The 24,135-nt window shown below is 46.3% G+C and overlaps 1 protein-coding gene across 1 annotated transcript in view; it reads left to right on the top strand.

Annotated features, from left to right (window-relative positions):
• The window catches only part of LOC144769650 (IgGFc-binding protein-like), a 573,708-nt gene that overhangs the window by 472,971 nt on the left and 76,602 nt on the right, over window positions 1-24,135 (top strand). The window contains exon 17 of the mRNA XM_078653825.1: window positions 18,921-19,304. Within this exon, the coding sequence (XP_078509951.1) occupies window positions 18,921-19,304 (384 nt within the window). The remainder of the gene's footprint in view (window positions 1-18,920; window positions 19,305-24,135) is intronic.

Raw genomic sequence — 24,135 nt, 5'->3', positions numbered from 1 at the left:
GAGACCTGGGGCTGGAACAATATAGGTATTTGGTGGGAGGGGACTTGCTTTCTGGAGAAGCTAGCGGGATGAATGGTGCTGGACTTCAAAGGCAAGGGAACAGATACCACAGGACCGAGACCCCCTAATTAGTTTAGGGCAGGCACTGGAAGGTGAGTGTAGTGAGTTGCTAATCACACCTTTGGGTTAGATTATACAGACACACACATGAAGGACAGATATTCTAATTTTGATTTTAATGAAAACTGTGCATTGTGGGTCACAAATATGCCACACTTTGCAGAAAGTGGTCATAGCAGAGGGAGGTAACTTTACCCATATTGGTTGCATTGTCCTACCCTCTTGGTAGCCCAGAATGTAGGATAAATATGGGAGAGCTGCAGGAGTTCTTCAGAACACTGCTTGGAACAAAAGAAGAAGAAGGACTGTCCTGCTGGAGTCTTGGACTGCACCACAGAAGGCTTCCACTCAAAAGAACTGCACCTGCTGCACTCTCAAGGCTTCACAAAGACACCATTGTGTCTGACCCAAAAGTAAGGGAGTAGACTCCCTGATCAGAAACAGGTGCAACTGAGCTGGAAGCAGTCACCTGCAAATCCGGAAATAGGATCACCCCATCTGACCAGTTGGAACTAGATTTGTTGTGGTTGCATTGTAGGAAATTGAGTCCTAGCCCCCTGAGACAATCCAGTGCCTCTGACCTCTTGGATTTAGTAGTAGACAATTATTTACCCCACAGGAACCAAGACACTGCACGATCTGCAAAAAAAGAAACGTTTTGTAGAAAAGCTACAGGAAGAGGCCGACTCGACATTGAAAGTCAAGCTGCCATCATCGACTCAAGACTTAGCTTGACTGTGCTGGTTTTTCTCACTTTAAGCTTTGGAGCTCCTTACCATCGACTTCGAGGACAAAGGCTTCCAGATACTCACACAGATATCACTCTCCAGCAGGCCACCATGTTTAAATCAAACTTTGGATAAGAGATGACAGAGGACTGCCAATAAGCCCATTGACAAAAGATAAGCTCTAAGTAAAAACTAAGGGCCTTATTATGATCTTGGCAAACAGATAACTCCGTCACAACAGATACGGATGTCCTGCCCACTGACATATAAATATCATTATATCCTATGGGATTTACATTTCATTGGATGAAATATTCATCACCTTTTTCATGGAGTAACCTGTCCCCCAAGATTGTAATCAGGCCCCAAGTTTGAAAGTAAACTTTTGACCAGGACCTAGCGCTGAGCCTATCTGACCCATGCTCCATTGCTATCAGCCTAAAACTTTAACTTTTTCTGGCAGCAGCCCAACTATATCGCCGTGAGTGGAGCATTAAGCTTGTTGGAGCTAGAATGCACAATTTATGTTAAACATTCATATATCCGGTTTGGTTTATTGGATGTTTGTCATTTTGTTCTAATTTTAAAGATAATTTTACTATCTAATATTATGCATTGGTGTTGGATTTGTATTGTTGTATGTCTTTTACTTATTTACTGATTTGGTGATAATAAATACTTTACACATCCCTTTCTCCTAAGTGAAACCTGACTGCTTTTTTGGCAAGTTGGGGTTGAGCAAGGATTAATTTGTTGAGACATGACTGAACCTATTAGTGATAGTGGTATTAGTACTAGCTGAAGGTGAGTACCTACAAGTAATCCACTTTCCTACTTTTAGTGCACCGTGGTGGGTTCCAGAATTTGTATTTAGTAACACCACTCCATATTTGAGTGGGACAATTAGAAATCCTCTAAATTGACAGTCTGCAAAAAGAAAATTAGATTTTTATTGTGGACTAATATAATTTTTTTAAACAAAGTTTATTGATTTTGAAATTGAAAATGTGCACATGGCCTGGGAGGCTGCCATACATAAAAAAAAAATAAGGAAGAAAGGCCTTAACAAAAGTAAATACCTGCACGCTCAGTCCCACCCTACCGCCCACCCATATTCTAGCAATAAGAGAGATAGCAAGTCTAATTATTAGATCACTTGTCCACCACCTTCCTGGACGCAGCACCACCAGGGCCGACGAACGTTACTCCACAGTAAGCTTACCCTCGAGAAAGTCAAAGTCTACAGACAAGAGGGATTTAAAGAGAAAGGCTTGCACAAGGTTGTATGACGTTTCAACGCATGTTTTTACCACGCATGCCTTTACAACGCAGGTATTAGAACGCAAGTCGTTACAACGACTTGCGTTGGGGGGCGCTGGATAGTGGAATAGTTTAATTTCCTATTCCAACTCCAGTCCCCGTGGATAGTAGGGAAGGTGTTGGATAGAAAATTAAACTATTCCCTATCCAACAGCGCCCTCCAGCGAAAGTTGTTGTAACGACTTTTGTTGTAATTCCTGCGTTGTAACGGTAGTGCGTGGTAAAAGTTTAGTTGTAAACGATGTTCCCCCTTGCACAAAGTCTACTATCTGCTTCCGGGACACAACCTACTTTTAAGTGTACACGCCTTCAAAATGGGAAGCAAAACTGCAAGCTATCGCTCTGGGATCAGTGAGTAATGTGCCTGACAGGCTCAATAGGAGGGATAGAGGATGAACAATAAGTACCTTGGCATACTCTATGTAGCATTTTACTCAACTTATCTTCCTTTTGATATATCCGGTTCTTGGCCCCTGCCAGGACTGTTTGGCTTCTCCCAGCAAAGTCTGCTGATATTGTTGTGGTAGAAGACCCAATTGTGTACACATGATCTGCCCATCATCCGGGCCACTCTATGCATCCAGATCCATCATTCGGGATTCAAGAACCACCGAGTCCTGTGCCTCATGCTGCTGCTCCCCTCTAGAATAACCCCCTGCAGTGTAGGCTTCAAAACCTCCTATGGAGTTGCATGGTATGTCACTGAGCCAACGTTATGTGCAAAATATTCCTCAAAGGAGGGCTCTATGTGAAATCAATATTCTGGTGTTTGTAAATTTTAATGTAAAAGGTGCCAGCAGAAAGCCGGGCATCGACAGCTTAACGGGAGTTAAATGGCCACTGAGAAGTGTTCGGAACTTTCCTGTCCCAGGACATGGTGTCAATGTGGTAAAAGAAAATCCTCCAGGTGAAGAACAATGTATAACCCCTCTGGAACAATGATACGTCCTCCAGACATCAACCAGACCCAAAGCAGTTGCCAAAGTAGCCAGGTGGGTTTTCCCATTCTCCGTGGGCGGCCCATGCGGGCACCACTGGTTTAGTGAGTAGTCCATGATGTCATTTTATTTACCCCCCAATATTATGACCCAACTGGGAAGTTCGCCCCATAATCTTGTTATCAGGTCTACAAAAGACTGGATGAGGGGGGAGGGTGTATATTCTATGAAATGTGAGAGATTTTCTATATTGCACTCCTGGTACGCCTATATTATCCACCCTGCTGGTCCACCCACTTTTTAAAATGCTGGAATGAAACATTATTTTTTATCAGAATGCTTTCAGCCCTGGATCCCCTAGTGAACCCAGAGTAAAAAAAATTACTTGTGCCAAACTGGGACCTTGCTACCAAGGAGGTGGGTCTCCTTAAGTAGTGAAAAATCTGCACTCACCATTCTAGCATGTTTTAGAACTGCCATGTGCTGAATATAGAGCTCACAGAGGCATTGTTTTGCTGTTAGGAAGGATAATCTGCTGCACTATCCCGGTGTATTCTGGGAAGATCCTGATGGTTTAAGAATGGTCCGTAATTTTATCTTGGAGCAGGGCATGTTTGAGGATAATGTCCCTGTCATATCATTTAAGAGCTTTGCAATAACAGGCTGGGGACAAGCCGGGGAAAGAGAGTGCCACTCTAACGCTCTTTAAGCCAGCTCGATGATGAAGCGGGAAGACAGGGCCTCCGAGGGCATAATTGAACATACCATTGGTCCCTCACACTCCACAGGGAAGCAGGGAAGCCCACAACCCTCATGTTTTTACAATGAGCCCAGCCCTCCTCATCCTCTACTCTCGCCGTCAGCTCACTGGTCACAGCAGTAAGTTTTGTCACCCTCTGTTATAAGGTATTAGCTGAGTCTTCCACACCAGAGACCCTCATTTTGGCTTCCACAATGCACTTGACATCTTTCCTAAGATCATCTTTCCTAAGATTCCCTAAGCGTCTTGAGACCCTCATGGGTGAGTAGTGCGCTTCATAAACCCCTGATTGATTGATTGATTGATTGGCAGAGCAAGTTAACATTGGTGCCCACTGCTACAATTTAGCCTCTAGCTTAACTAGCGACTGAGTAATAGCTGACAGGGGTGCAGCATTGTCTGGATTCTGACATTCTGTCTGCATGCCACAGAGACAGAGGAGGGCCCAGAGTTGGATGTCTTTGCCTAGAGAGCTTTGTTTGGTGCTGAGGAGGCCTTGTCTTTTGCCATGATGATGAGGGCAGCAGTGGCCACAGCAGCCCTGCCACTGCAGAATGCATCACCACAACTGACCCGCCTTACCCCCGCAGTGACCTAGCATAGGACGCAGCACAAGCAGTCACAACCCAAGGAATTCTTCATATGCGACAATATCAGACTTTCTAGGAAGGCCCAAGAGAAAAGCCAAGAGGTCCAGGAGCAGAGCGGGGGTGGGGCACATTGCTGCAAACTACACCAAGCACTGGCCTGGCCACCTCTACCACTGGAATACCCTCTACCAGCATGATCTCCCAATGGGGTCATATGCCAACACACTGGAAGGGCTATACTAAGACACCAAGAATTAGGCACAGAAGGAGGATGAGGGAAAAACCAAAACTCACCACACCATCAGTCAATAGAGATGGCCTCTGAGAATCACTGCCCGATTTATTTGGATCACAGTTCACCCCGGGGCCTGCAACATCTTTACCACTATATGCTGCCTGTGTCTTGTGGGAGGCAAAGGGGCTGATACAGGGGTCGAGTTTCATCTCCCTCAGCGCATGAGCCCAGGCTGCACCACGGGCCAACCAGAAATAGTGGCCCCCAGTGGAGTGTTTCAGGGATTCTGCGCATACACAGAACTATGCACAGGAAACCAGGACCTCAGTGTTTAGTGGTGTACCAGAAAACCCACCTCAGTGCCCAGAACCCCACTCCGACTAGCTATAGTGTCTCATTTGTTCTCTGTACTACAGCAAAGCTACCAATGATTAGACATCCTAGAACATATCACTGCAACCCTCTCAGAAATCGCGGGAAGAAAAACACTCTTTCGTTCAAACACTCATACTTGTCCACAACATGAGTAAACAGAGACACGGTATAGTTTACAATGTTTATTTTAACTAACGTGCTCTATAATGCAGTACACAAGCCAATACTAGCAGCAAAATGCATAATAACAATATAATCAGCATGGGGCGTGGCCACGGAGGAGACTAAGATGGCCGCCTCCGATTAAAGCTCCGGCGCTCGGGAGACCAATCCTGTCCATCCTGTGGTGATACTTTAACCTAATCCCCGCAAATTCACCCCATCCTACAGCTGCAGCGATTCGCTGTCATCCGACGTTTGTGCCAGGCCCAGAGGCGTCCGGAGAGTCGACATCGGCGGAGGAGATCGAGCGCCACCCCCCTAGCGCTCTCCCTGCCTGCACACGGCCGGAAGGTGAGTGCTACGCCGGGGATTCTCTGGCTGACCTTGGGTTCTCTCGGGCGCTGGGGGCCCGCTCGCCTGCTCCCCGGGCCTGAATAGGGGGGGCGGCTTTAGACTCCCGGCTCTGGTGGGCGCCTTGGTCTGCGGGCCGGGTAAGTAGGCCGGAGCCGGGGGCTCGATTTGTGGACTACCCAGTTGGGCTTGGGGTGTTGGCGCGGGTGTCCCGGGCACGGCGGGAGGACTAGCGGGCTGGACCGGGTGCCTTTGGGGTGTGCGCCGCACCGGCCCAGGTGGCCCCGCCATCCCTCTGAGCCTCCACGCTGGCGCTGATTGTGATGCTCGAAGCAGCACTGCGGGCCTAATTACACGGCCCAAACCACAATTTCCGCCACAAGATAAGCGGGCATCCCTTCTAGGGGCAGGAGTCTGGACCCACTGCCTGAGGCAGTTGAGAGGCGCTGGGCTCCCCGCTTCCCAGTTGTGTCAGGGGCCCACTATTGACTCTCACATTCCTCGGTGCCATACCCTGCCACGTGTGTGGACTGACCGTGTTCCACAACAGGTGTGGGGCTTGTTGCTCCCCTGAGCCCTATACTGAGATGCCCTGCTTGAACCCTCCAAGCTGTCATAGGGCTGGTCAGTAGACCAGTGGAAGGGATCCCTACTCACTTTTGCCCGCCATCGCTCTGCCTGCATTGTTCTCTGCCTGACCAGCGCCTGAAAGAGTGTGCTCTCTGGTCCATCTTACCATTCCCATCGATACATGAGCCGCCATGGGGAAAAGAGACCTGAACCAGAGGAAGCTGAGCTTCGACAAGACCCCCCTGCTTGCTACCGATGCCCCCCCTGGATCCTCGTCCGGCGCGGAGGCCCCCCCGCTTAAGCAGACTCCACCTCTCTGGTAACGGCCACGATGGGCGAAGTGCGGGCAGGCTTCAAAGCGCTAGATAGTAGATTTGACACCTTGGAGCAGAAACTGGCGGACATGGGGTCCAAAGTCCAAGCCCACGACCATCGTCTCGACGTCGTGGAATCTCGGGTCGCCGATGTGGAAGATGCAGCCAATAAGTCATTAAAGCGTCTCGAACATGTCGAGAAAATCCTAAAGGGTGTGGCCATTAAAAACGAGGACCTTGAGGCGCGCGGACGACGCAATAATGTTTGTATTTTGGGAATTACGGAGACGACCCAGACTGGCAGAATGGACGAGTTTGTCGAGACTCTGCTCATTATCTTGTTCGGAAGGGAAACATTCACCCAGGGGTTCGTGGTTGAGCGTGCCCACCGCTCACTGGGTCCTCGGCCCCGGCCGGGTCTCCCACCGCATCACATAATCGCCAGGATCATGAACTTTAGAGACCGAGATTCAGCTCTTCGAGCTGCCCGTGATAAAGGTGAGATAAAATGGCAAGGTAACGCTCTCTCCTTCTATCCGGATTTCACCTTCATGGTACAAGAAGCGCGACGAAAGTTTACAGGAGTTAAGGCCACCCTGAGGAATCTTGGCCTCAAATACGGGATGCTGTACCCGGCGCGCCTTAAGGTCGAGGTAGCCGGCTGAGTCCGCATATTTGGAAGCACAGGAGTTTTGTCGGACCTATAAAAAGCAGGGTTCCCAATCCAACAACGATTCCAGAGCGCCTTCTCCAGGACGGAGTGACTCCCAGCACAGCGTTGAACTATTTTCGGGCGATGGCCCAGGTTGATGTACTCACATGATTTCAGTGTCGACTGATTTGTGTCCTATTAGATAGTATTCACCAAAGGTTCATTCATATTTAATTGGTTGGTTCCCCCGAGTGTCGTGGCGTTGCCGCACCCCATGGCACATGCCATTACCTTCTTTGTTTTTGCAGGACTCTATAGCGTGTGCAATGATAGTACAACATGTGCAACGTTTGGTCTTCTTGTGATAGGGTACGGGGTTTTCCTCTTGAAGGTTCATAAGAGGATGGGAGTGGGGTGGTGGGGGGGTTTGGAGAGGTATAGACTTATTCTCACATGTTGCCATATTTGTCAATTCTTAGAATGGGAAACAAGCTATTCACTGTTTAATTCATTTTATGCTAGCATTACCTCATGGCCAAGTTAGGATTGCAACTCGGACCTTCTGAGCTATCGATAATGTCCTGGAATGTTCGTGGGCTGAATAACATCTAAGAAATGTAAACAGGTCCTCAATTATATTTCCAGACACAGGATTGATATAGTTTTTTTCCAAGAAACGCATCTGTCCCCTGCAAATACCGCACAGGTTGCCAGAAGCTGGGGAACTCATCGATACTTCTCCTGCTACAGCACATATTCCAGAGGGGTTGCAATATGTATTCATAAACGTGTCCCCTTTGCTCTAACGCAGTGTATCGCAGACAAGGATGGCAGGTTTGTCATAGTGGATGTTGTTTCTAAAATGTCGCTTGTAGGGATCTCACTCTTGATGACTGTAGCAACGCCTTGATTTCTAGGATTATACACTGCATAGTCGTATGATTCCTTTTCCCATATTTTAGTATCAATGTGATTTGGCTCTATTACGTTTTTACATGTGACAATTTGCAACGTAATATTTGTCATTTATGTGCTGAATGTCAAGTTGTATTATTTTTTTGTTTTGGAACAGACAAATAAAGATTTTTAAAAAAATCAATATAATCAGCATGGTCACAATTCCATAAAGCACAAAAGGGGAAATCATATTATAATGATAGTGGAAACAGGACTACAAAGTGTTACCACCCTCCCCGTGCTATGAGCGAGTTTATTATAATTATAGAAGACCTCTAGGCTTTGTCAGGGGGACCCGATACCTCCAAGTTTAAATGCAGGGAATTACATTCCAGGACAAGCACAGATTTCCTTTGTTGGAATGAATCTCTCCAAGTGCCTTTTCATGCATGAAATGCCATATTAAAAGCACTCGACATTCAGTAGTGCAGCTGTATTCTATGTTGTGTCTATGGACGTGGGACTGACCAAAGTGAATCATCAGCATACATTGTTTTTCAACCTTGAACACGCTGTGCAGACGAGGAGCGCAGTGTACAACTGAATGTGTGAAAGGCAGACAGTTCTCATGTGAAAAGGCACCAGCAGACTATTCACGAGAATAAAGTCATGTGGCAATGCGTGCAAAATTGGCAAAATGGCTGCCAAGCATATACGAACTAATGCTAACTTAACAATATCTGCAGTTAATCCCATAACCTCACTACAGGAGGAGTCCACAGCAGCACCTGTGCTCAGGAGGGGGGACTAAGGGAAAAAGTTCCCCTCACAATAAGAAACTAGCGGCAGCCTCCGAGGTCTGACTCTCAAGCCGTTTGTGTCATGATCACCCCGGGGGCCTGCCACCTCCTTGCCAGCACCTCTCACTCCTGTCTTGTCGGAGGTAACTAGGTCAGTGCAGAAGTCTCACCTCCTTTGGCACATGTAGCTGGACTGCGGCGTGTCAACCAGCCCCAGGCCACACTGTGGCCCAGATGAGGCAGTTGTCTCAAGCAGAGGGTCCAAGGCATCACCTGTGCTCAGGAGGATGGGGTCTTGGGAGAAATGGGGGGTCAAAATGGTGCACTCCATGACCACACCCTCAATTCCTGTAAAGCAGGACCCACCTCAAAGAAGGTCATGTCTCCTGCCCCCGCCTGCACCCCATCGGCCACATCCTAAAACCCTCAAATTAGACTAATAAAGGACTCATTTTCTATAAAAATTCTAAATGACTCTAACCTACATTTTTGCAAAATTTTTGTTTTTAATTTCAAGGGATATCATGGAGGTTGATCTAGCTAGCCTACTGACTCTCCAAGTAGCAGAGCTTAGTGACCTGTGTAGGGCTACTCTACTGGATTTCCATTGGCCTCTAATGTCAGGAATACAGTGCTGATAAAGGCCCTAATGGCCTGGAAAGAAGCCCAGCTAAAGGATCAACACTCTAACATAGAGGAAGCTCCAGAGTTAGAAAGACAGGGGGAGGAAGACTCTATAGACTTTAGTGATGAGGAAGCAGAACACCTTTTTGCACTCAAAGTGATCAGCGCCATGTTGAGAGCTAGTGGGGGAATAGAATCCTCTGGAGGTGAGCCAGATTTGTGCCTCAGAGAAAGAGACCTTGCGGCACAGCTGGCTTATATAGCCCTAGACGCAGAAAAGGTGTTCCTACCCAAGAACAAATGGCACGTGAGAAGCTGAAAATCCCAAGGGGTTGTAGAGAAGAAGATTGTGGCAGGAAACAGAAGTCTCCAGGGGTAATGGGTGTGACCCAATACTACCCATGGGGATTGTCTCTAATTACTAGCAGGGTAACGACATAGACAAATAGCTTACAGATTTTTGGACGGCCCTTAAGATGAGGCGGGTGAGCTCTCAGTACTGAAGTTCTCCCCTGTGGAAACTGATTCCAGGAGCAGTGAGAGAATGGCTCTTGTCCCAAGAGCGAGAAGAAGCTGAATAATATCCCCATATGAAGCAGAGCTTGATCAGAAGATCTGGTCTCACCCCTGAGCAGTACAAAATGAAGTTTAGGGACACCCAGAAAGTCAGTACCCAATCAATCATTACATTTGTAAAGCGCTCTACATACCCGTGAGGGTCTCAAGGCGCTGAGGGGAGGGGGGCGCTACTGATCGAAGAGCCAGGTCTTGAGGAGTCTTCTGAAAGCCAGTAGGTCCTGGGTCTGCCGTATGTCGGTGGGGAGAGTGTTCCATGTCTTGGCGGCAAGGTAGGAGAAGGATCTGCCGCCGGCTGTGGATTTTCAGATGCGTGGAACTGTGGCGAGGGTGAAGTTGGCAGAGCGGAGGCTGCGGGTGGGGGTGTAGAAGCTGAGTCAGTCATTGAGGTAAGCTGGTCCAGCGTTGTGTAGGGCTTTGTGTGCGTGGATTAGGAGTTTGAAGGTGATCCTCTTGTTGACGGGGAGCCAGTGCAGGCCTCTCAGGTGGGGTGTGATGTGGCTGCGTCGGGGGACGTCTAGGATCAGTCGTGCTGAGGCGTTCTGGATTGACTTTTTAGATCTATCTGTCAAGGCACTGGAGGGCTGTAAATAAGGTAGATAACTATGAGGGCTGTACAGTTTGCTCCTAAAGGGACACATATTGGCTAACTGCCTTTCAGAGAGGTTGGACCAGTATTGAGTTGACTCTAAACTGTTTAGTCCCATGGAACTGAGATAGTAGGTTCACAGCAGGATGACCAAGAACAACCAGGAATGTGATCGGAAGAAAGGAGGCTATGTCCCCTCTCAAGGGCAACCCCCCAGTAATGAAAGATAAAAACCAAAAGGAATCTTCAAAAGGTCACCAAAAAAACAGCCCAAGGTAGAAATTCCCTGAACGAATCCACTTAGGGTATCAGGGAAGAAAGTGTGACCCTACAAGTGTGAAGTTGTGTTATGATTGTTTGCAGTAAGGACACAAAAGGGGAAATACAGTTTTGCCACAGAAGCCCCCCACTGGTGGTCAGTACAAGGTGATTGCTAGTGTAGGCGTGGGGTGGAGGTATGCCCAGAGATGGGGAAAGTGTATTCAAAGGTGACCTTAGCATACATGGGGGGTTTAAGCTGCAACCATGGAACCCTTACCTCCAAGCATGGAAAAGTACATGCAAAGGTGTAAGATCAACCGGACTGAGCTTGAGGCTCTGAGGGATACAGGAGCCAGTGTGGCAATGGTATTGGACAAACTGGTTTCCTTAGAGCAGATCCTACCTGGTATATTTCTCCAGGCTACCTATGCAGACAGTACAGGTTGTCTAACCAGGTAAAAAGCAGCACGAAGGCTGAAGTAGCCAATGTACTAGAGTTACAGGTAATTGAGCTCTCTGACATTCCATTAGCCAGTTCGGTGGAATAGGTGCCAAAGCCTAATCCTCAAGGGGGAAAGAAAGAATTGAGGCTTTGTTTGGAATACAGAGGTGACCGGAGTCACCAAGACCAGCACTCCTCCCTTAACCGAGAGCTGATTAATTCATTGAAAGGTAGGGGGCCACAAAGTACCTGCATACATTTGAGTTTACCTCAGGTTACTGGCAGATTGCTCTAAGCCCACGTGCACAGGAGAGGTCAGCATTTTCCACCAGAGAGGGCAACTTTTAGTTAAAGGTGATGCCCTTTGGGGTCAGAAACGTTCAGTTCAGCTTATCTGTATGATATACCTGTAGTCAGTTCCACCTAAGAACACCACCTGGTCCATCTGAGGGAAGTGCTTCAGGCCCTGTAGCAGGCAGGTCAGACTATCAAGGCAAGCAGACAGAGAAAGGTTCAGTAGTGTACTCAGGCCACCTTGTAGATGGAGGCAATGTACAACCTCTCCAGCCCAAGATCTACACCATCCTGGATTAGAATGGTCCTAACACCCAGACACAGTTCAAGGCCTTTCTTGGCCTGACTGGGTACTACATGAGGTTTATGAGGAACTATGGGACTATTTGTGTCTCTCCTGATACTACTTACCTAAAAGAAGCAACCCAAAAAGGTAATTTTGACTCAAGAGTGTCAGAAGCCATTAAAACTCTGAAGGAGGCTATGTATTCAGCTCAAGTCCTATTGCTCCCTGACTACAATGCAGAGTTTATTGTTCAGAGAGATGCTTCAGAGCAAGGGATTTGTGTAGTACTGGCACATGTAAATGAAGAGGGTCAAGATCAACCAATTGGCAGGCAGCAGAGAGCAAAGATGAAGTACCATTGGGAGGGAAGCCTTTGCTGTTGTCTGTTCCCTGAAGAAGCTGAGGCCATATCTATTTGGTGCTCTCATGTTCAAACTGACCTCAGGCCGCTTGGATGGCTAATTCAGACGAGGGTGGGAGACCCCAAAAGTGTAAAGGTGGTCCATTTCCCTACAGACTATGGACCTCACAGTGGATCACAGACCTGGGACCCCCCATGCCAATGCAGATGGCCTTTTAAGGTTTTTCCTCTTAGATGAAGAGGATTGCCAGGGTGTAGGCTAGTTGTCCATCACCTTTGAGCTTGAGGGGCAAGTAGGAAAGTTGCCCTTGTTGCCCTGGTCAATCCCAATTTTTTGCAACTAATGCTGGAGATTACTGACTCTGAAAGTGCCCTGGGCTCGGTTAACCAGGCCCAGGGCCAGTGCCTTGTCCCCTAAAGGTATATGGTAAGTGGTATAATTCTAATTGGCCAAGACAACCTACCTGTAAGTCCATGATATATAATAGGGCATGTAAGTTTAGACACCGCAATGTATTTAATGCACTTAGGTGTGAACTGCTGTGGTGCCAGGTGTCATTTTAGAACCAGGTTTGCCTTGCAGGCTGGTTGTGAAATACAAATATGCCCAAATCTGATTTTGGAATTAAAAGTACCTACAAAACTACTTTACACCATATATGTCACTCCTATTGTCTGCCATAGGTGTGCCAAGGATAGGGTGCATTGTTATGAAAACCAGGGACACTATAAAATATATTTTAAATGTCCTGGTATGGACAACATTCAATGTTGTTTTTCCATATTGTGGTGATGCTAGTTCAATAGACTAGCATTAGAAGGCTTATTACATTTAATAATGTTTATCTTTGCTTGGGTACCATCTGGCAATATCATTCAAAGTTTCAAAATAATGGGTATAATAAATCCAATTCCTTTCCAAGGTTGGATTTATTATAACAATTACAGACAGAAGTCAAATGTACTATTCTGAGGTTACTGAAAGCCTCCCTTTAGCAGCCTCTTCTGATTGGTCAGCCTTCGACAGACTGAGCCAAGCTGCCCCTCCAGTAGGTGTGAAGAGGTCTGAGACTGAAACAATACAGCCATATTTAGAAGGAGGTTTGCTTCCTGAAGAAGCCAGGGAGGGGAAGGAGACAGGAGATAAGCTGGCCTTCAAAGTCAGGAGAACCTAGGAGTTGTTAGCCACACCTTTGAGTTGGATTACATAACACACATTTCTACATTTTGATTTTTGTGACAACAGTGCATTCTGGGTCAAAAAATATGCCACAGTTTTTAGGAAGTGTTCATAGCCGAGGTAGGTAACTTTAAACCTATTGGTTAGGGTACCCCCCTTTTGGCAGCCCAAATTTGAGGATAAATATGGGAGAGCTGCCCAAGCTCTTCAGAACTCCGCCTAGAGCAAAAGAAGAAAAAGGACTGCCTTGCTGGACCCTTAGTCACAGGAGGCTTGCGCTCAAAAGGACTGGGATTGCTGCTCTCTTAAGGCTCCAAAAAGAATGGACTGTGCCTGAGCCAAAGGAAAAGGTGTGGACTCCTTGATCAGCAACATGTACAACACAGCTGGAAGAAGTCAACTGCAAGCACAAAGAGAAGATCACCCGAGCAGACCAATTGCAACTGGATTTGTCCTGGCCTGTGCATTGTGCGAAATTGAGCCCTGGCCCCAACAGGTATTCCAGAGTTTCAAAACTCTTGAACTGAGCTACTGGACACTTATTTTCCCCACCAAGAAACTACAATATTCTCAAAGAAAGAAACTTTGTGCAAAGTTTTGCAGAAAATCTCCAGGAGGAGACTGGCTCAACGTCGAGAGTCAATCTGCGGGCATCGATTCACGAATTAGCCTGACCACACTGTTTGACCTGCTGAAAGCTCTGGAGCTCATTGCCTTCGACATGAAGCGCAAATAATTCAAGAGGCTCACCAATGCATCGTGCAGCAGCAGGCCACCGAACCGAATTGATTTTTGCATCCAAGAAGCCTGATGACCCGCCAAAGAGCCCATTGATGAGAAAAAAACTCCAAGAAAAAGGTTAAAGTTCTGATTTAGATCTTGGCACAACAGTGATGGAGAGCCCATCCGCTGAAATATAAATCCCATTATATCCTATAGGATTTACATTTTGGTGGATGGGATATCCGTCAACGTTGGGACGGAGTAACCCATCATCCAAGATCTACAATAGGCACTTAGTCTGAAGGTGAACTTTAGACCGAGACCTGGCACTTAGCCTATCGGACCCAGGCTCCATCGTGATGGGCCTAAAACGTTTACTTTGTTCCACTTCAGCATGAACGGATTGCTGCCAGTGGGGCTTTAAACTTTTGGAAACTAAAATGCACAGTTTTTGATTTAATCTTTAAAAAGACATATCTCCATGTCCCTTCGTTGGATTTTTGACATTTGGGTATAATTTTAAAGATAAAAATGTTCTATGGTGTTGGTAATTGGTGTTGGATTTTTATTGTTTTGTATCCTTTATTTATTTATTGTTTTGGTGCTCCTAAATGCTTTACACATACCTATATTCTTACTTAATCCAGACTGCTTGTTTGCCAAGCTAACAAGGGTTGAGCAAGGATACATTTATTGACACTTGACTGGACCTGTTAGTGATTATGATCTTATAACTAGCTGAAACTGAATATCCCAACTACTAATAATCCACTTTCCTACATGCATACATTTGCGTTAGACATTTCCTAACTATGTTGCACTGCTCTCTGTCCTAGGAGAACACCTTCACTCATGAGGTTGTAGGAGAAGGTTTTAAGCCTGAGGCCATTGCAGCAAATACTGTCTAAGCTTCTCTGTGACAGTGCCAGTGTGCTGGGATCGTGCTTATCTTTTTAGTAGAGTAAGATTGGGTGACTATCACCCTCAATACTTGAACCTTTGAACCAGTGGTTGCAAGTGGAAACAACGGGCACTAATTTTAGGGAACATGCACTTATTTTTATTTATCAGACATTGGCTGAGAAAGAGAGGAAAAAAACACAAAAGGGGATGCAGGAGGGAAAGAAAGACAGAAAAATAGTAACAAATAAAGAAAGAAATAGGGGATAAAAAAAGAACTTGAATCACTGATATAAAGGGACAGGGAGTGTCTAATGGTGGATAAAAGAGGCGTGTGGTGGAATCAAGACTACATGGCCCTTATATTCAGCACCTCCGGCATTCAAAAAGTGAATCTTTAAACATAAACTATTGTGCCGAATTAAAGATGTATGTATCTATTCATCTTCCACTACAGAACCCTGATGTCCTCTTGCCATCATTGCTCTGAGGTCCAATATACCCTCCTATGAACTGATGCCCTGCTCTGTGCTGTAGCACTGTGAGTTTCTATATGTCTTTCAATGCAGAACCCCAGTTTTTGCAATAGGGCTGTCAGCATACGCTTATGCTCAGCACAGCAGGGTTCTCTATGCCTTGCTTGCAGACCCTAAGTGCCTGCATATTGCCTGGCACCCTCAACTTTCTTTCCAAACTGTAAGGTTCCATGCCTTCTACCCCCAGAAACCTAGGGCCAGATGTAGCAAGGCTTTTCCCATTAGCAAACGGGCGATTCGCATAATCGGCCTATTTGCGAATGGGAAAAAGCCTTTTGGGATGTATCATCGCAAAAGGCCATCGCAAAATACGGAATCGCCAAATTTCCAATTCCCTATTTTTAGAATGTATTTAAGGAATCGCAAATTGTGATTCCTTAAATGAATTTTTTAAAGCACCCACAATTTGGGATCTGGCCTTAAGGAATCACAAATTACCAACTTCAAGTTGGTGGTAATTTGCAATTTCCTAGAAAAATACACGTTTTCTAAGTGCAATGTGGCACATATACATGTCCTCAGGGCATATATGTGCGCCACATGTGCACACATGCATATTTCAGTGGTGCAACAGGGTGTCCTTTTGGCACCCTTGAAAAATGAATGCGTAATTTGCGAGTGTCTGTTGAGTACTCCCAAATTACGCATGCAATTCGCATTCATTTCTTTGGGCCTCTTGGCCCATAGAAATGAATGGGAAGCCATTCCTTATTAGTAATTCGCAATTTGTGAGTCCCAAATAAAGAATGCATATGAATCGCTATTTTAATTGCGAAACCTACATACATTGCATTTTGAGAGTCCTTAATGGCGAATCAGTAAAATTTAAGGACTCGCAAAATGCAATTCTGATACATCTGCCCCCTAGTGTCAGCATGTAGGGTATCGTCCTCCCTTTTCTATCAGAATTATAAGGTTCTATAAGTCTTCGAATCAAGAACCTTAGTGTCTGCATAAAGGCCACCAGCCTCTCCTTTCCCTCAGCACTGTAGTTGTCTTATATAGATTCTGACTCAGAACCCTGGTGTCTATACATGGGCGGGCGAGTCATCCTTTCCTTCAGGTATGTAAGATTCTAAATGTTTTCTGTTCCTGAACTCCAGTGTCTGCATAAGGTTGGAAAGCCTCCCCTTTTCCTCAAAACAGCAAGATTACGAAGGTTTTCCATTCCAGAAACCCAATATCTGCATAAGGGCCTACTGCCTCCACTTTGCCTTAGCACTGTAGAGTTCTAAATGTTTTCCTTTCTATCAACTCTGTGTTCGCTTCAGAGCCAATGGCCTCCTCTGTCTCTCAGCACCCTTGGCCCTATCAGTGCCTGCATATGTGTGGTACAAAAGAGGGTGGGGATGGACGGAGCATCTGAACCAATCAAACACTCACACCCAGTCAACCGATCTGGGTTTAATCCATCACCGTTCTTTAGCCCACTCTGCCACCCCAGTTCAGACATGGCCATATGCAAATCAGTCTGACTCTGTGCCTAATGGGAACAGTCCAGCCCGAACTGCCAAGCCATGCCTTCCCTGGACCGGGCTGGACTGTTCCCATGAGGCACAGGGTCAGACGGATTTGCATATGGTCATGTCTGAACTGGGGTGGCAGAGTGGGCTAAAGAATGGTGATGGATTAAACCCAGATCTGTTGACTGGGTGTGAGTGTTTGATTGGTTCAGATGCTCCGTCCATCACCACCTCTTGGAGTCAGCATATAAGCTGACAACCCCCTGTGTCCCTCAGCGATGTAAGGTCCTGTGTATCTTCTGTTTGCCACCTCAGTGTCAGCGTATGAGCTGACAACTCCCTATTTCCCTCCGTGCTGTAAGGTCCTGTGTATCTTTAGTTCAGAGCCCCAGTGTCACCGTATGAGCTGACAATGCCCTGTTTCTTTTAGCACTGTAAGATTCTATGTGTTCTTCATTCCAGAAACCCAGTGTCAGCATATGGGCAGAGAACCCTTGTTTCCCTCAAAGCTGAAGGTCCAATATATCTTCTGTTCAGACTCCCAGTGTTTCATTTCTCATCGCTTTTGCTGTTTTCATGTGTACTGTGTGGTGCAGCAAACATGAAAACAGCAAAAGGCCAATGATTGTTTATGTACAGGAAGGTCCCCCTTCATGCACATAAACAATTTTTTTTTTTAAATGCTGTTTTGCATTAAGCCGCACCCAACGAAGTTACAAAACTGCATTTAAAGATTGTTTATGTGCAGGAAGGGGGGCCTTTTGGCACATAAAATCTGTTCCCTTGCATGCAGGCATCCTTCCACTATGGTGCAAGGGTGGCTGCATTGGCGCCAGACTGCTAAGTAAAGCGTCAGCGCAGGGAGAAACACAGGGCTGCACCATGTTATTGTAAATAGGGTGCAGCCGTCAGGGCCGGACTGGCCGTAGCGGGCACCTGGCGTTTCCCCGTGGGCCGCCAGGGTGAGGATTGGTTTCGAGCTCATGGGGGCCGTTTTTGTTACCAGGGGTCGGAAGAAATCGGCCCCTGTAACAAAAGTGGCCGAAACAGGCCCTAGAAAACCGCTAGGCTGCACCTCCCACTCCCCAGGGGGGCCCGGCCGAGCAGTTTGCCAAGGCCGGTTTCGGTTTCGGTTTCGGTTTCCAGTCCGGCCATGGCAACCCTGCATTTCTGAACTGGTGGAGTGAGACGTTAAGCCAGGAAGGCTAACACCTCACTCTGCCACTACTCTTGTAAATATGGCTGTGTTTGCACCACAAGTTGTGATCGCCTTCCCTTCCCGCCTTCAGGATTTGTTCTCTGTCTACTTTAGCGCCAGGAAACCAACCGGTGGCAGCGCGCTCAATAAATACTTTAAAAAAAAATAAAAATAAAATAAATGTTGATGGAATGATGAAATGTTTACCTTGTTAAGTTCTCTGAGGCTTTTAAAGGCTGACATGCGAGTACAAGTGCGAGTTTATCAAACGAAGAGCCCTCAGGTAATCCACCAGTCTTGTTAAAATGCTCCAAATACATTTTCTAGCCATGTGAAAATGCAAGCAGATCACATCCTAAAGTAATCCGCAGAACATGTGGCGTTTTGTTGAAGTTTTGACTGGGCAAGGTGCTTTCTACTTTGTGGGATTTTATAGCTGTTTTCTTGATGGCGATCAAGGCAATTGAAATGGAATGCCAACGGGGCTGATCTGAAATGGGTAGGTTGTCTTTAGAGGGGATGATGCAGAGGCAAGCCAATTGCTGGAGGGGGGCCAATACAAGCCTCTCTTATTTTACATAGATGTGCAGTGCATTACATTAATCTCAATATAAGGAAGTGGGACAATGGAGCCCAAACGAGTGTGTTCTGACATTGTACTGTTGTCTCTTCCAGGTGAACAAAGTAATTGTCTCAAATGACTGCAGCCAGAAATGCACATGCAGAGCATTCGGAGGGGTACTCTGTGAGGAGCTCTCTTGTGGAACGAATGAGCTGTGCACGGTCAGACGAGGGGTGCGAGGATGCTTCCCCAACGAAGGGACATGCACCATGGACCCAGGGGTCCAGTTCAGCTCCTTCGATGGCATGTCAGCAATTCTGATGTCACTCAACGGGGCTTATGAGGTGACCTCACTCTGCGATGACGCATCCACAGTCTGGTTCCGAGTAGTGGTGGATTTCCAGATCTGCAGTGCAGGGGCTGCAAACTTGGCAGCACGTGTCCATATCATTTTCCAGGATAAAATCGTAATGATGTCTGCGAGCAAGAGGGCTTGGGTAAGTACATGTCCTACCTATCAGCTTTCATGGACGGACAACTTACCTAATACTTGTTTGGACCCTACCTAGCATTTATCTAGCATCTTCTGCTTTCTTCTCATATGACGTCACTTCCACAACACCTTCCCTTGTGTTAGACTTGTTGCAAATGATATGGTGAAGCTCTTTTGTTCCCCCTTGTTGCTCCAGCTACCGCCACTGTCACTGCTGACATTAGGAAACTCTACGGATCTACTTGGATCCCCTTTCCCTTATCTTTGCTTCCTTCTGCTCTGATCTCAAGTTTTATGACTTCTCCCACTTCACACACTGCCCATGATTATTCTCTCCAATGCTCCTATCTTCTTTCTTTTTATCCAGCCACCTCCTGTACTTTTTCTACTTTCCCAAAGATTAATGTCTCCTCTCAACTCACCCTTTTCTCTTCTCATTCTTCTCCAAATTTGTCATGGAGAAGTGTGACTTTGGCTAACCATCCAAAATGGCCACTGATACCTTCAAGTTCTGAATCCTTGAACAAAGACTACTGTGCTTTTCCAGGCAGGTGCTTGTCAGTAACACAGCTATCCCTGGTCACCCATGACTAACGATGAATAAGCTGTCCCTATCCATGGTTTATCCATTAACATCAGAGTTGAAAATGATCTTTTTATCAGTGAAGGTATATAAAAGTAAGATAAAACGCAGGCATACAGTGAAGTCTTAATTGTGTTACTGCAAACAACCAGAGCTGGTTTTTGAGATGTTCAGTGTGCTTGGAAGTTTGCAGTGTATCATATATCTGCTCTCTTAATTCAGTTCAAATAGAAGTGGTCAGACAAGAGAATTGTCACAAACACCCTCTCTCGTCTAATGTCACACATACCGTCTAGTAACAAAGATGCCGACCAAAGAGTGACCACTTGTGGAAAAAGGGGTAGCAAGTTGATCTCGTCCTAAGAGCAGGAATCGAAATGTCAGTCTGTGGTTCAACGAGCGTGGGGCTTTGCCACAGGGACTGTCACTAGGCTCCAGCAGGATTTGTCAACAGGGTGAGGGTGACAGCTTACCCTGTGGAGGCTCTTTATGACTTGTTATTGCTCCATAGGAAGCAAAAAAAAGCTACATTTGAGCTGATGTCAAATGGCAGCACGCAGATGCAGGGCACCCTAGTTGAATAAGATCACCATATATGATACATACAAGAAGAAATAGAGAAGTAGAAGGTTTTTGTGGCTGTCAGTGAGGAGTTTCCACAAAAAAACGCAGCTGTGAATAACCGATCACAGACAAAATAGGGGACAATGACTATAAAATGGAAGACTTGGATCATTGACAATGCAAAGACCCCTGGGCATTAGAGAAAGGATGGGTGCAAAAAACTCAGAGGTGTGCTAGGTGTTCCCCTTCAAATTCGTCATCTGAATGGTCAGTTGTTGATACTGATAATGATATTGAAAGGGCCCACAGATATCTATTTAGCCAGAATCCGCATCAACCGTACTCACAGGCTAGATTGTGCAACATCCAGAGGTTCTCAGCAGATGAAATGCTGTCTATGGTTTAATAGGGAAACCACCCATCAGATTTTGCTTTCCGACAGCAATAGCTTATAGAGGGGGTTTAGCTTAGCTCCCTTTCGCCATTGCCTCTTGGGACTGTCATTCATATTCTGGATCTACCCACAGTTACCCTGCAGAGAGATTGGCAGGAGATGACCACCCTGGAGTCACCTTACTTTCTGCCACTGTTAAAAATATATAGAAAAAGCCATATTACAATGTTTCACACTGTGAGCGACAGCACGTTGGCTGTTTGCAACAGTTTGCAAGGATGAGTAGCAAGGTTTTGGAGTTTGCCATAAAGACACCACTTTGATGCACCACACCACACAGTGGCCCTCCAAGTGGCTGTAACTGCGGACACGTGGTGGTGAAATTTGAGACTGCAGCATAATTCCAGTGCGCAGCGTCATATAAGGTGTGGCACCCTAAGGAATTTGAGATACACTCTGCATTAAGAGACACTCGGGCAGTACTTTTATCATAGCGGATGTCTTGCAATGAAGATGGAGTGATCATATCTTGACACTGCCCTGTGCACTAGTCAGTACTGAGCTGCATTTGACTATGGTGCCATTCCTGGACACTGATTCTGTTTGTGTGACTAGTCCAAAAATCAGTCTGGAGTTGTGTTAGACCTGTCAGCCTTAGATGGATCTCCTCCCAAACCTTTTAACTTTGCTCTCCACTTTTAGCTGAAATTCGTTTTTGTTGGCTCCTGGAGTCTATGCACCTTTCCTCTGCTAACCATTGCTAATGTGCCTGTGATCTCTACCTTAAACATGGTAAAATTGTATTACACCTGATTTAATATACTTACAGGTCTCTTGTACAGTGGAAAACCTTATACCCAGGGCCTGTATATTAAATGCTACTCGTGTGCCTGTAGCATTTATTGTGCCACCCACTTAAGTAGACCCTTAAAACGTGTCCCAGGACTGCTATTGCAGCCTGAATGCAATTTGAACTGCCATGTCAAATTGGGAACATAACCTCCTTTTGTATAGCATATAAGTCATTCCTAAGGTAGCCCAAAGGGCAGGGTACATTTTCATTAAAAGATTGGACGTGTACTTTTAAGTTTTACGTGTCCTGGTAGTGAAGAACTCCTTACTTAGTTTTTCACTACTTTGAGACCTACCTCTCTCATAGGATAACAATACATCAGCTTGCCTTATTAATTGTAATAGGTGCTAACTTTTGATTGGGATCAGGTCTGTATTTTGTGTTTAGTGTCTGAAAATTGTAATAAAAAATGGTCTTTAATGGTAAAGTTGGATTTTAGGTTACAATTTAGAAATTGTCACTTTTAGAAAGTTGCCATTTTCCTGCCCTATCTGGTTACTGCTGCCTGTTCCTGGGTTACATGTCTGGGTTTAGTAGGCAGTTGGACTTTGTTTATCCCTTCCAGACAGCCGTACAATAGGAGACATAGGTGTGCCTGGATAGGCCATCAACTGGCAGGATGGAGGGGACGCAGCAGGGCAAAGCCCCACAGGTAACTGAATAGGTTGTGCTCTGCCTTCAAACAAAGGACTCCAGCTATAAACATGGGACCCTCAGAACTACTCTTCAGTTCACTTTCTGAACCAGTGGAAGGACTCTCAGAGGACTCCCTGCTGCTGTGGCTTACTGTGTACTCTACAAGACTGCTTTACTGCTCATGGAAGGACTGCTTCACTACCTGGGGCCTGTCTTGAACCCTATGAGGCCTGCTCTACTGCTTGAGCCCTATTTTCTCACTTGAACCCAGGACTACCAGAGTGGCTGCAAGGGATAGTTGGCTGACCTCCTGATTAGAAACTCAGGAACATAAAAGGCTACCACCATTTTGAACAAGTGCCTGAAGGCAGCCTGAGTGAGTACACACCTCCAAGTGGTGCACCTCCTGCCTTAGACCCTTGGCGGTGGTGGAAAAGTTGCCCAGATAACCAAAATCAAAAACATGGGACTTTATTTTTGGTAAAAAACTACTCTAAGAACCAAGAGAAGACTGGGACCAATCTGCTCATATAGCCATCCAAGGTGCATCCCCGGTGGACCTGACCTCACGGCAGCTCCTGCTATGTTCTTCTCCATTGCAGAAAATTCTGTTCAGCGGTCCATTGCCAAAGGAATAACTGGCCTCCTGGAACTCTTGTTGGCTGTAGTCCGAATGTAGGACTCTTCACCGTTACTTAGACTAGCGGCTACCCTCTGCCCCGGACACCATCTGCAGCCTTGACCTACTAAACCATCCCTTCTCAGAACAATTTTCTCTGAAATGTATTCTAAGACTGAAGGTAGGTAGCAAATTGGGTCAAATCCCATTTTTGTATCCAACTGACTATCCATAACAGTCAGCCATTTCTTTAATTTTGATCATGTGTTGCACAACTAAATGTTTGTGGTTGACGCTTTGATGTTTTAGGCAGTAGTTTTTGCCTTCAACTTTAAAAATTGATAACTCTTGTTCTACTGATTTGATTTTTGTAAATTTTGTGTTGAATAATTAATTAAAATGTACTCTATCGGGCTTGGCTGAAATGGCGGAACAGTGAGACGTGTTTGCCAGGCACTCCTTCCCCGCCACTTCAGTAGCCTTACACAGGACCCTTCCTGCCATCTCTGCTTTGTACCTTCGATCTCCAGGAATGAGGATCACTAGAGTCCATCTCGAAACCAGAGACGGACCTCCCTGGCCATGTGAAGCAGAGGTGAGAAAGTGGCCAAACAGGAGCATGGCAGCACCTGATAGCAAAGTGGTAACCACCCGAGTGGGCTGATATACAGTGACTTGGTGTTTGCCCCTCGGGCCTTACATGGCATCTGCTGGATGCTGACCCCATGACACTGCCCCTGGCTGGACTGTGTTGTTGGCCACCATTGCAGCAGAAGGGATGAGCCGGAGCTGTTTGCTATTGTGCCCTGGCTTAGCTGGAGGGGATGTGCTTTGCCCTTGGGCTGCTGTGGATGGAGCAGCCCTGGATGCCAGTACACAGCTCCCTGGCTGAGCAGACAATGTCACCCAACAGAGTTTTACCCCTCACTTCTCCCCTTATGTGATGTAGCGGTGGGACCCGAAGGCTAGAGGAGAGGGAAGTGTGGACTTGATGGGATGAAGCCGGCATTTTTCTGCTTCTCACTTGACACACTGGGCAGCTATGTTGCGAGGTCAGGCAGTACTGAGGTATGGTGGCCTATCTCAGTCTTTTCCATGTTCCTGCACAAGTGGGGTTCCTGCATGGCAGCTGCACTGCATTTGTGGACCTGTTGACATCAGGGGACTCCCCAACATCTAGACAGAG

The sequence above is a fragment of the Lissotriton helveticus genome, chromosome 7, assembly GCF_964261635.1.
Source record: "Lissotriton helveticus chromosome 7, aLisHel1.1, whole genome shotgun sequence".
NCBI lineage: Eukaryota > Metazoa > Chordata > Amphibia > Caudata > Salamandridae > Lissotriton > Lissotriton helveticus.
This window is presented reverse-complemented; position numbering and strand designations above follow the sequence as displayed.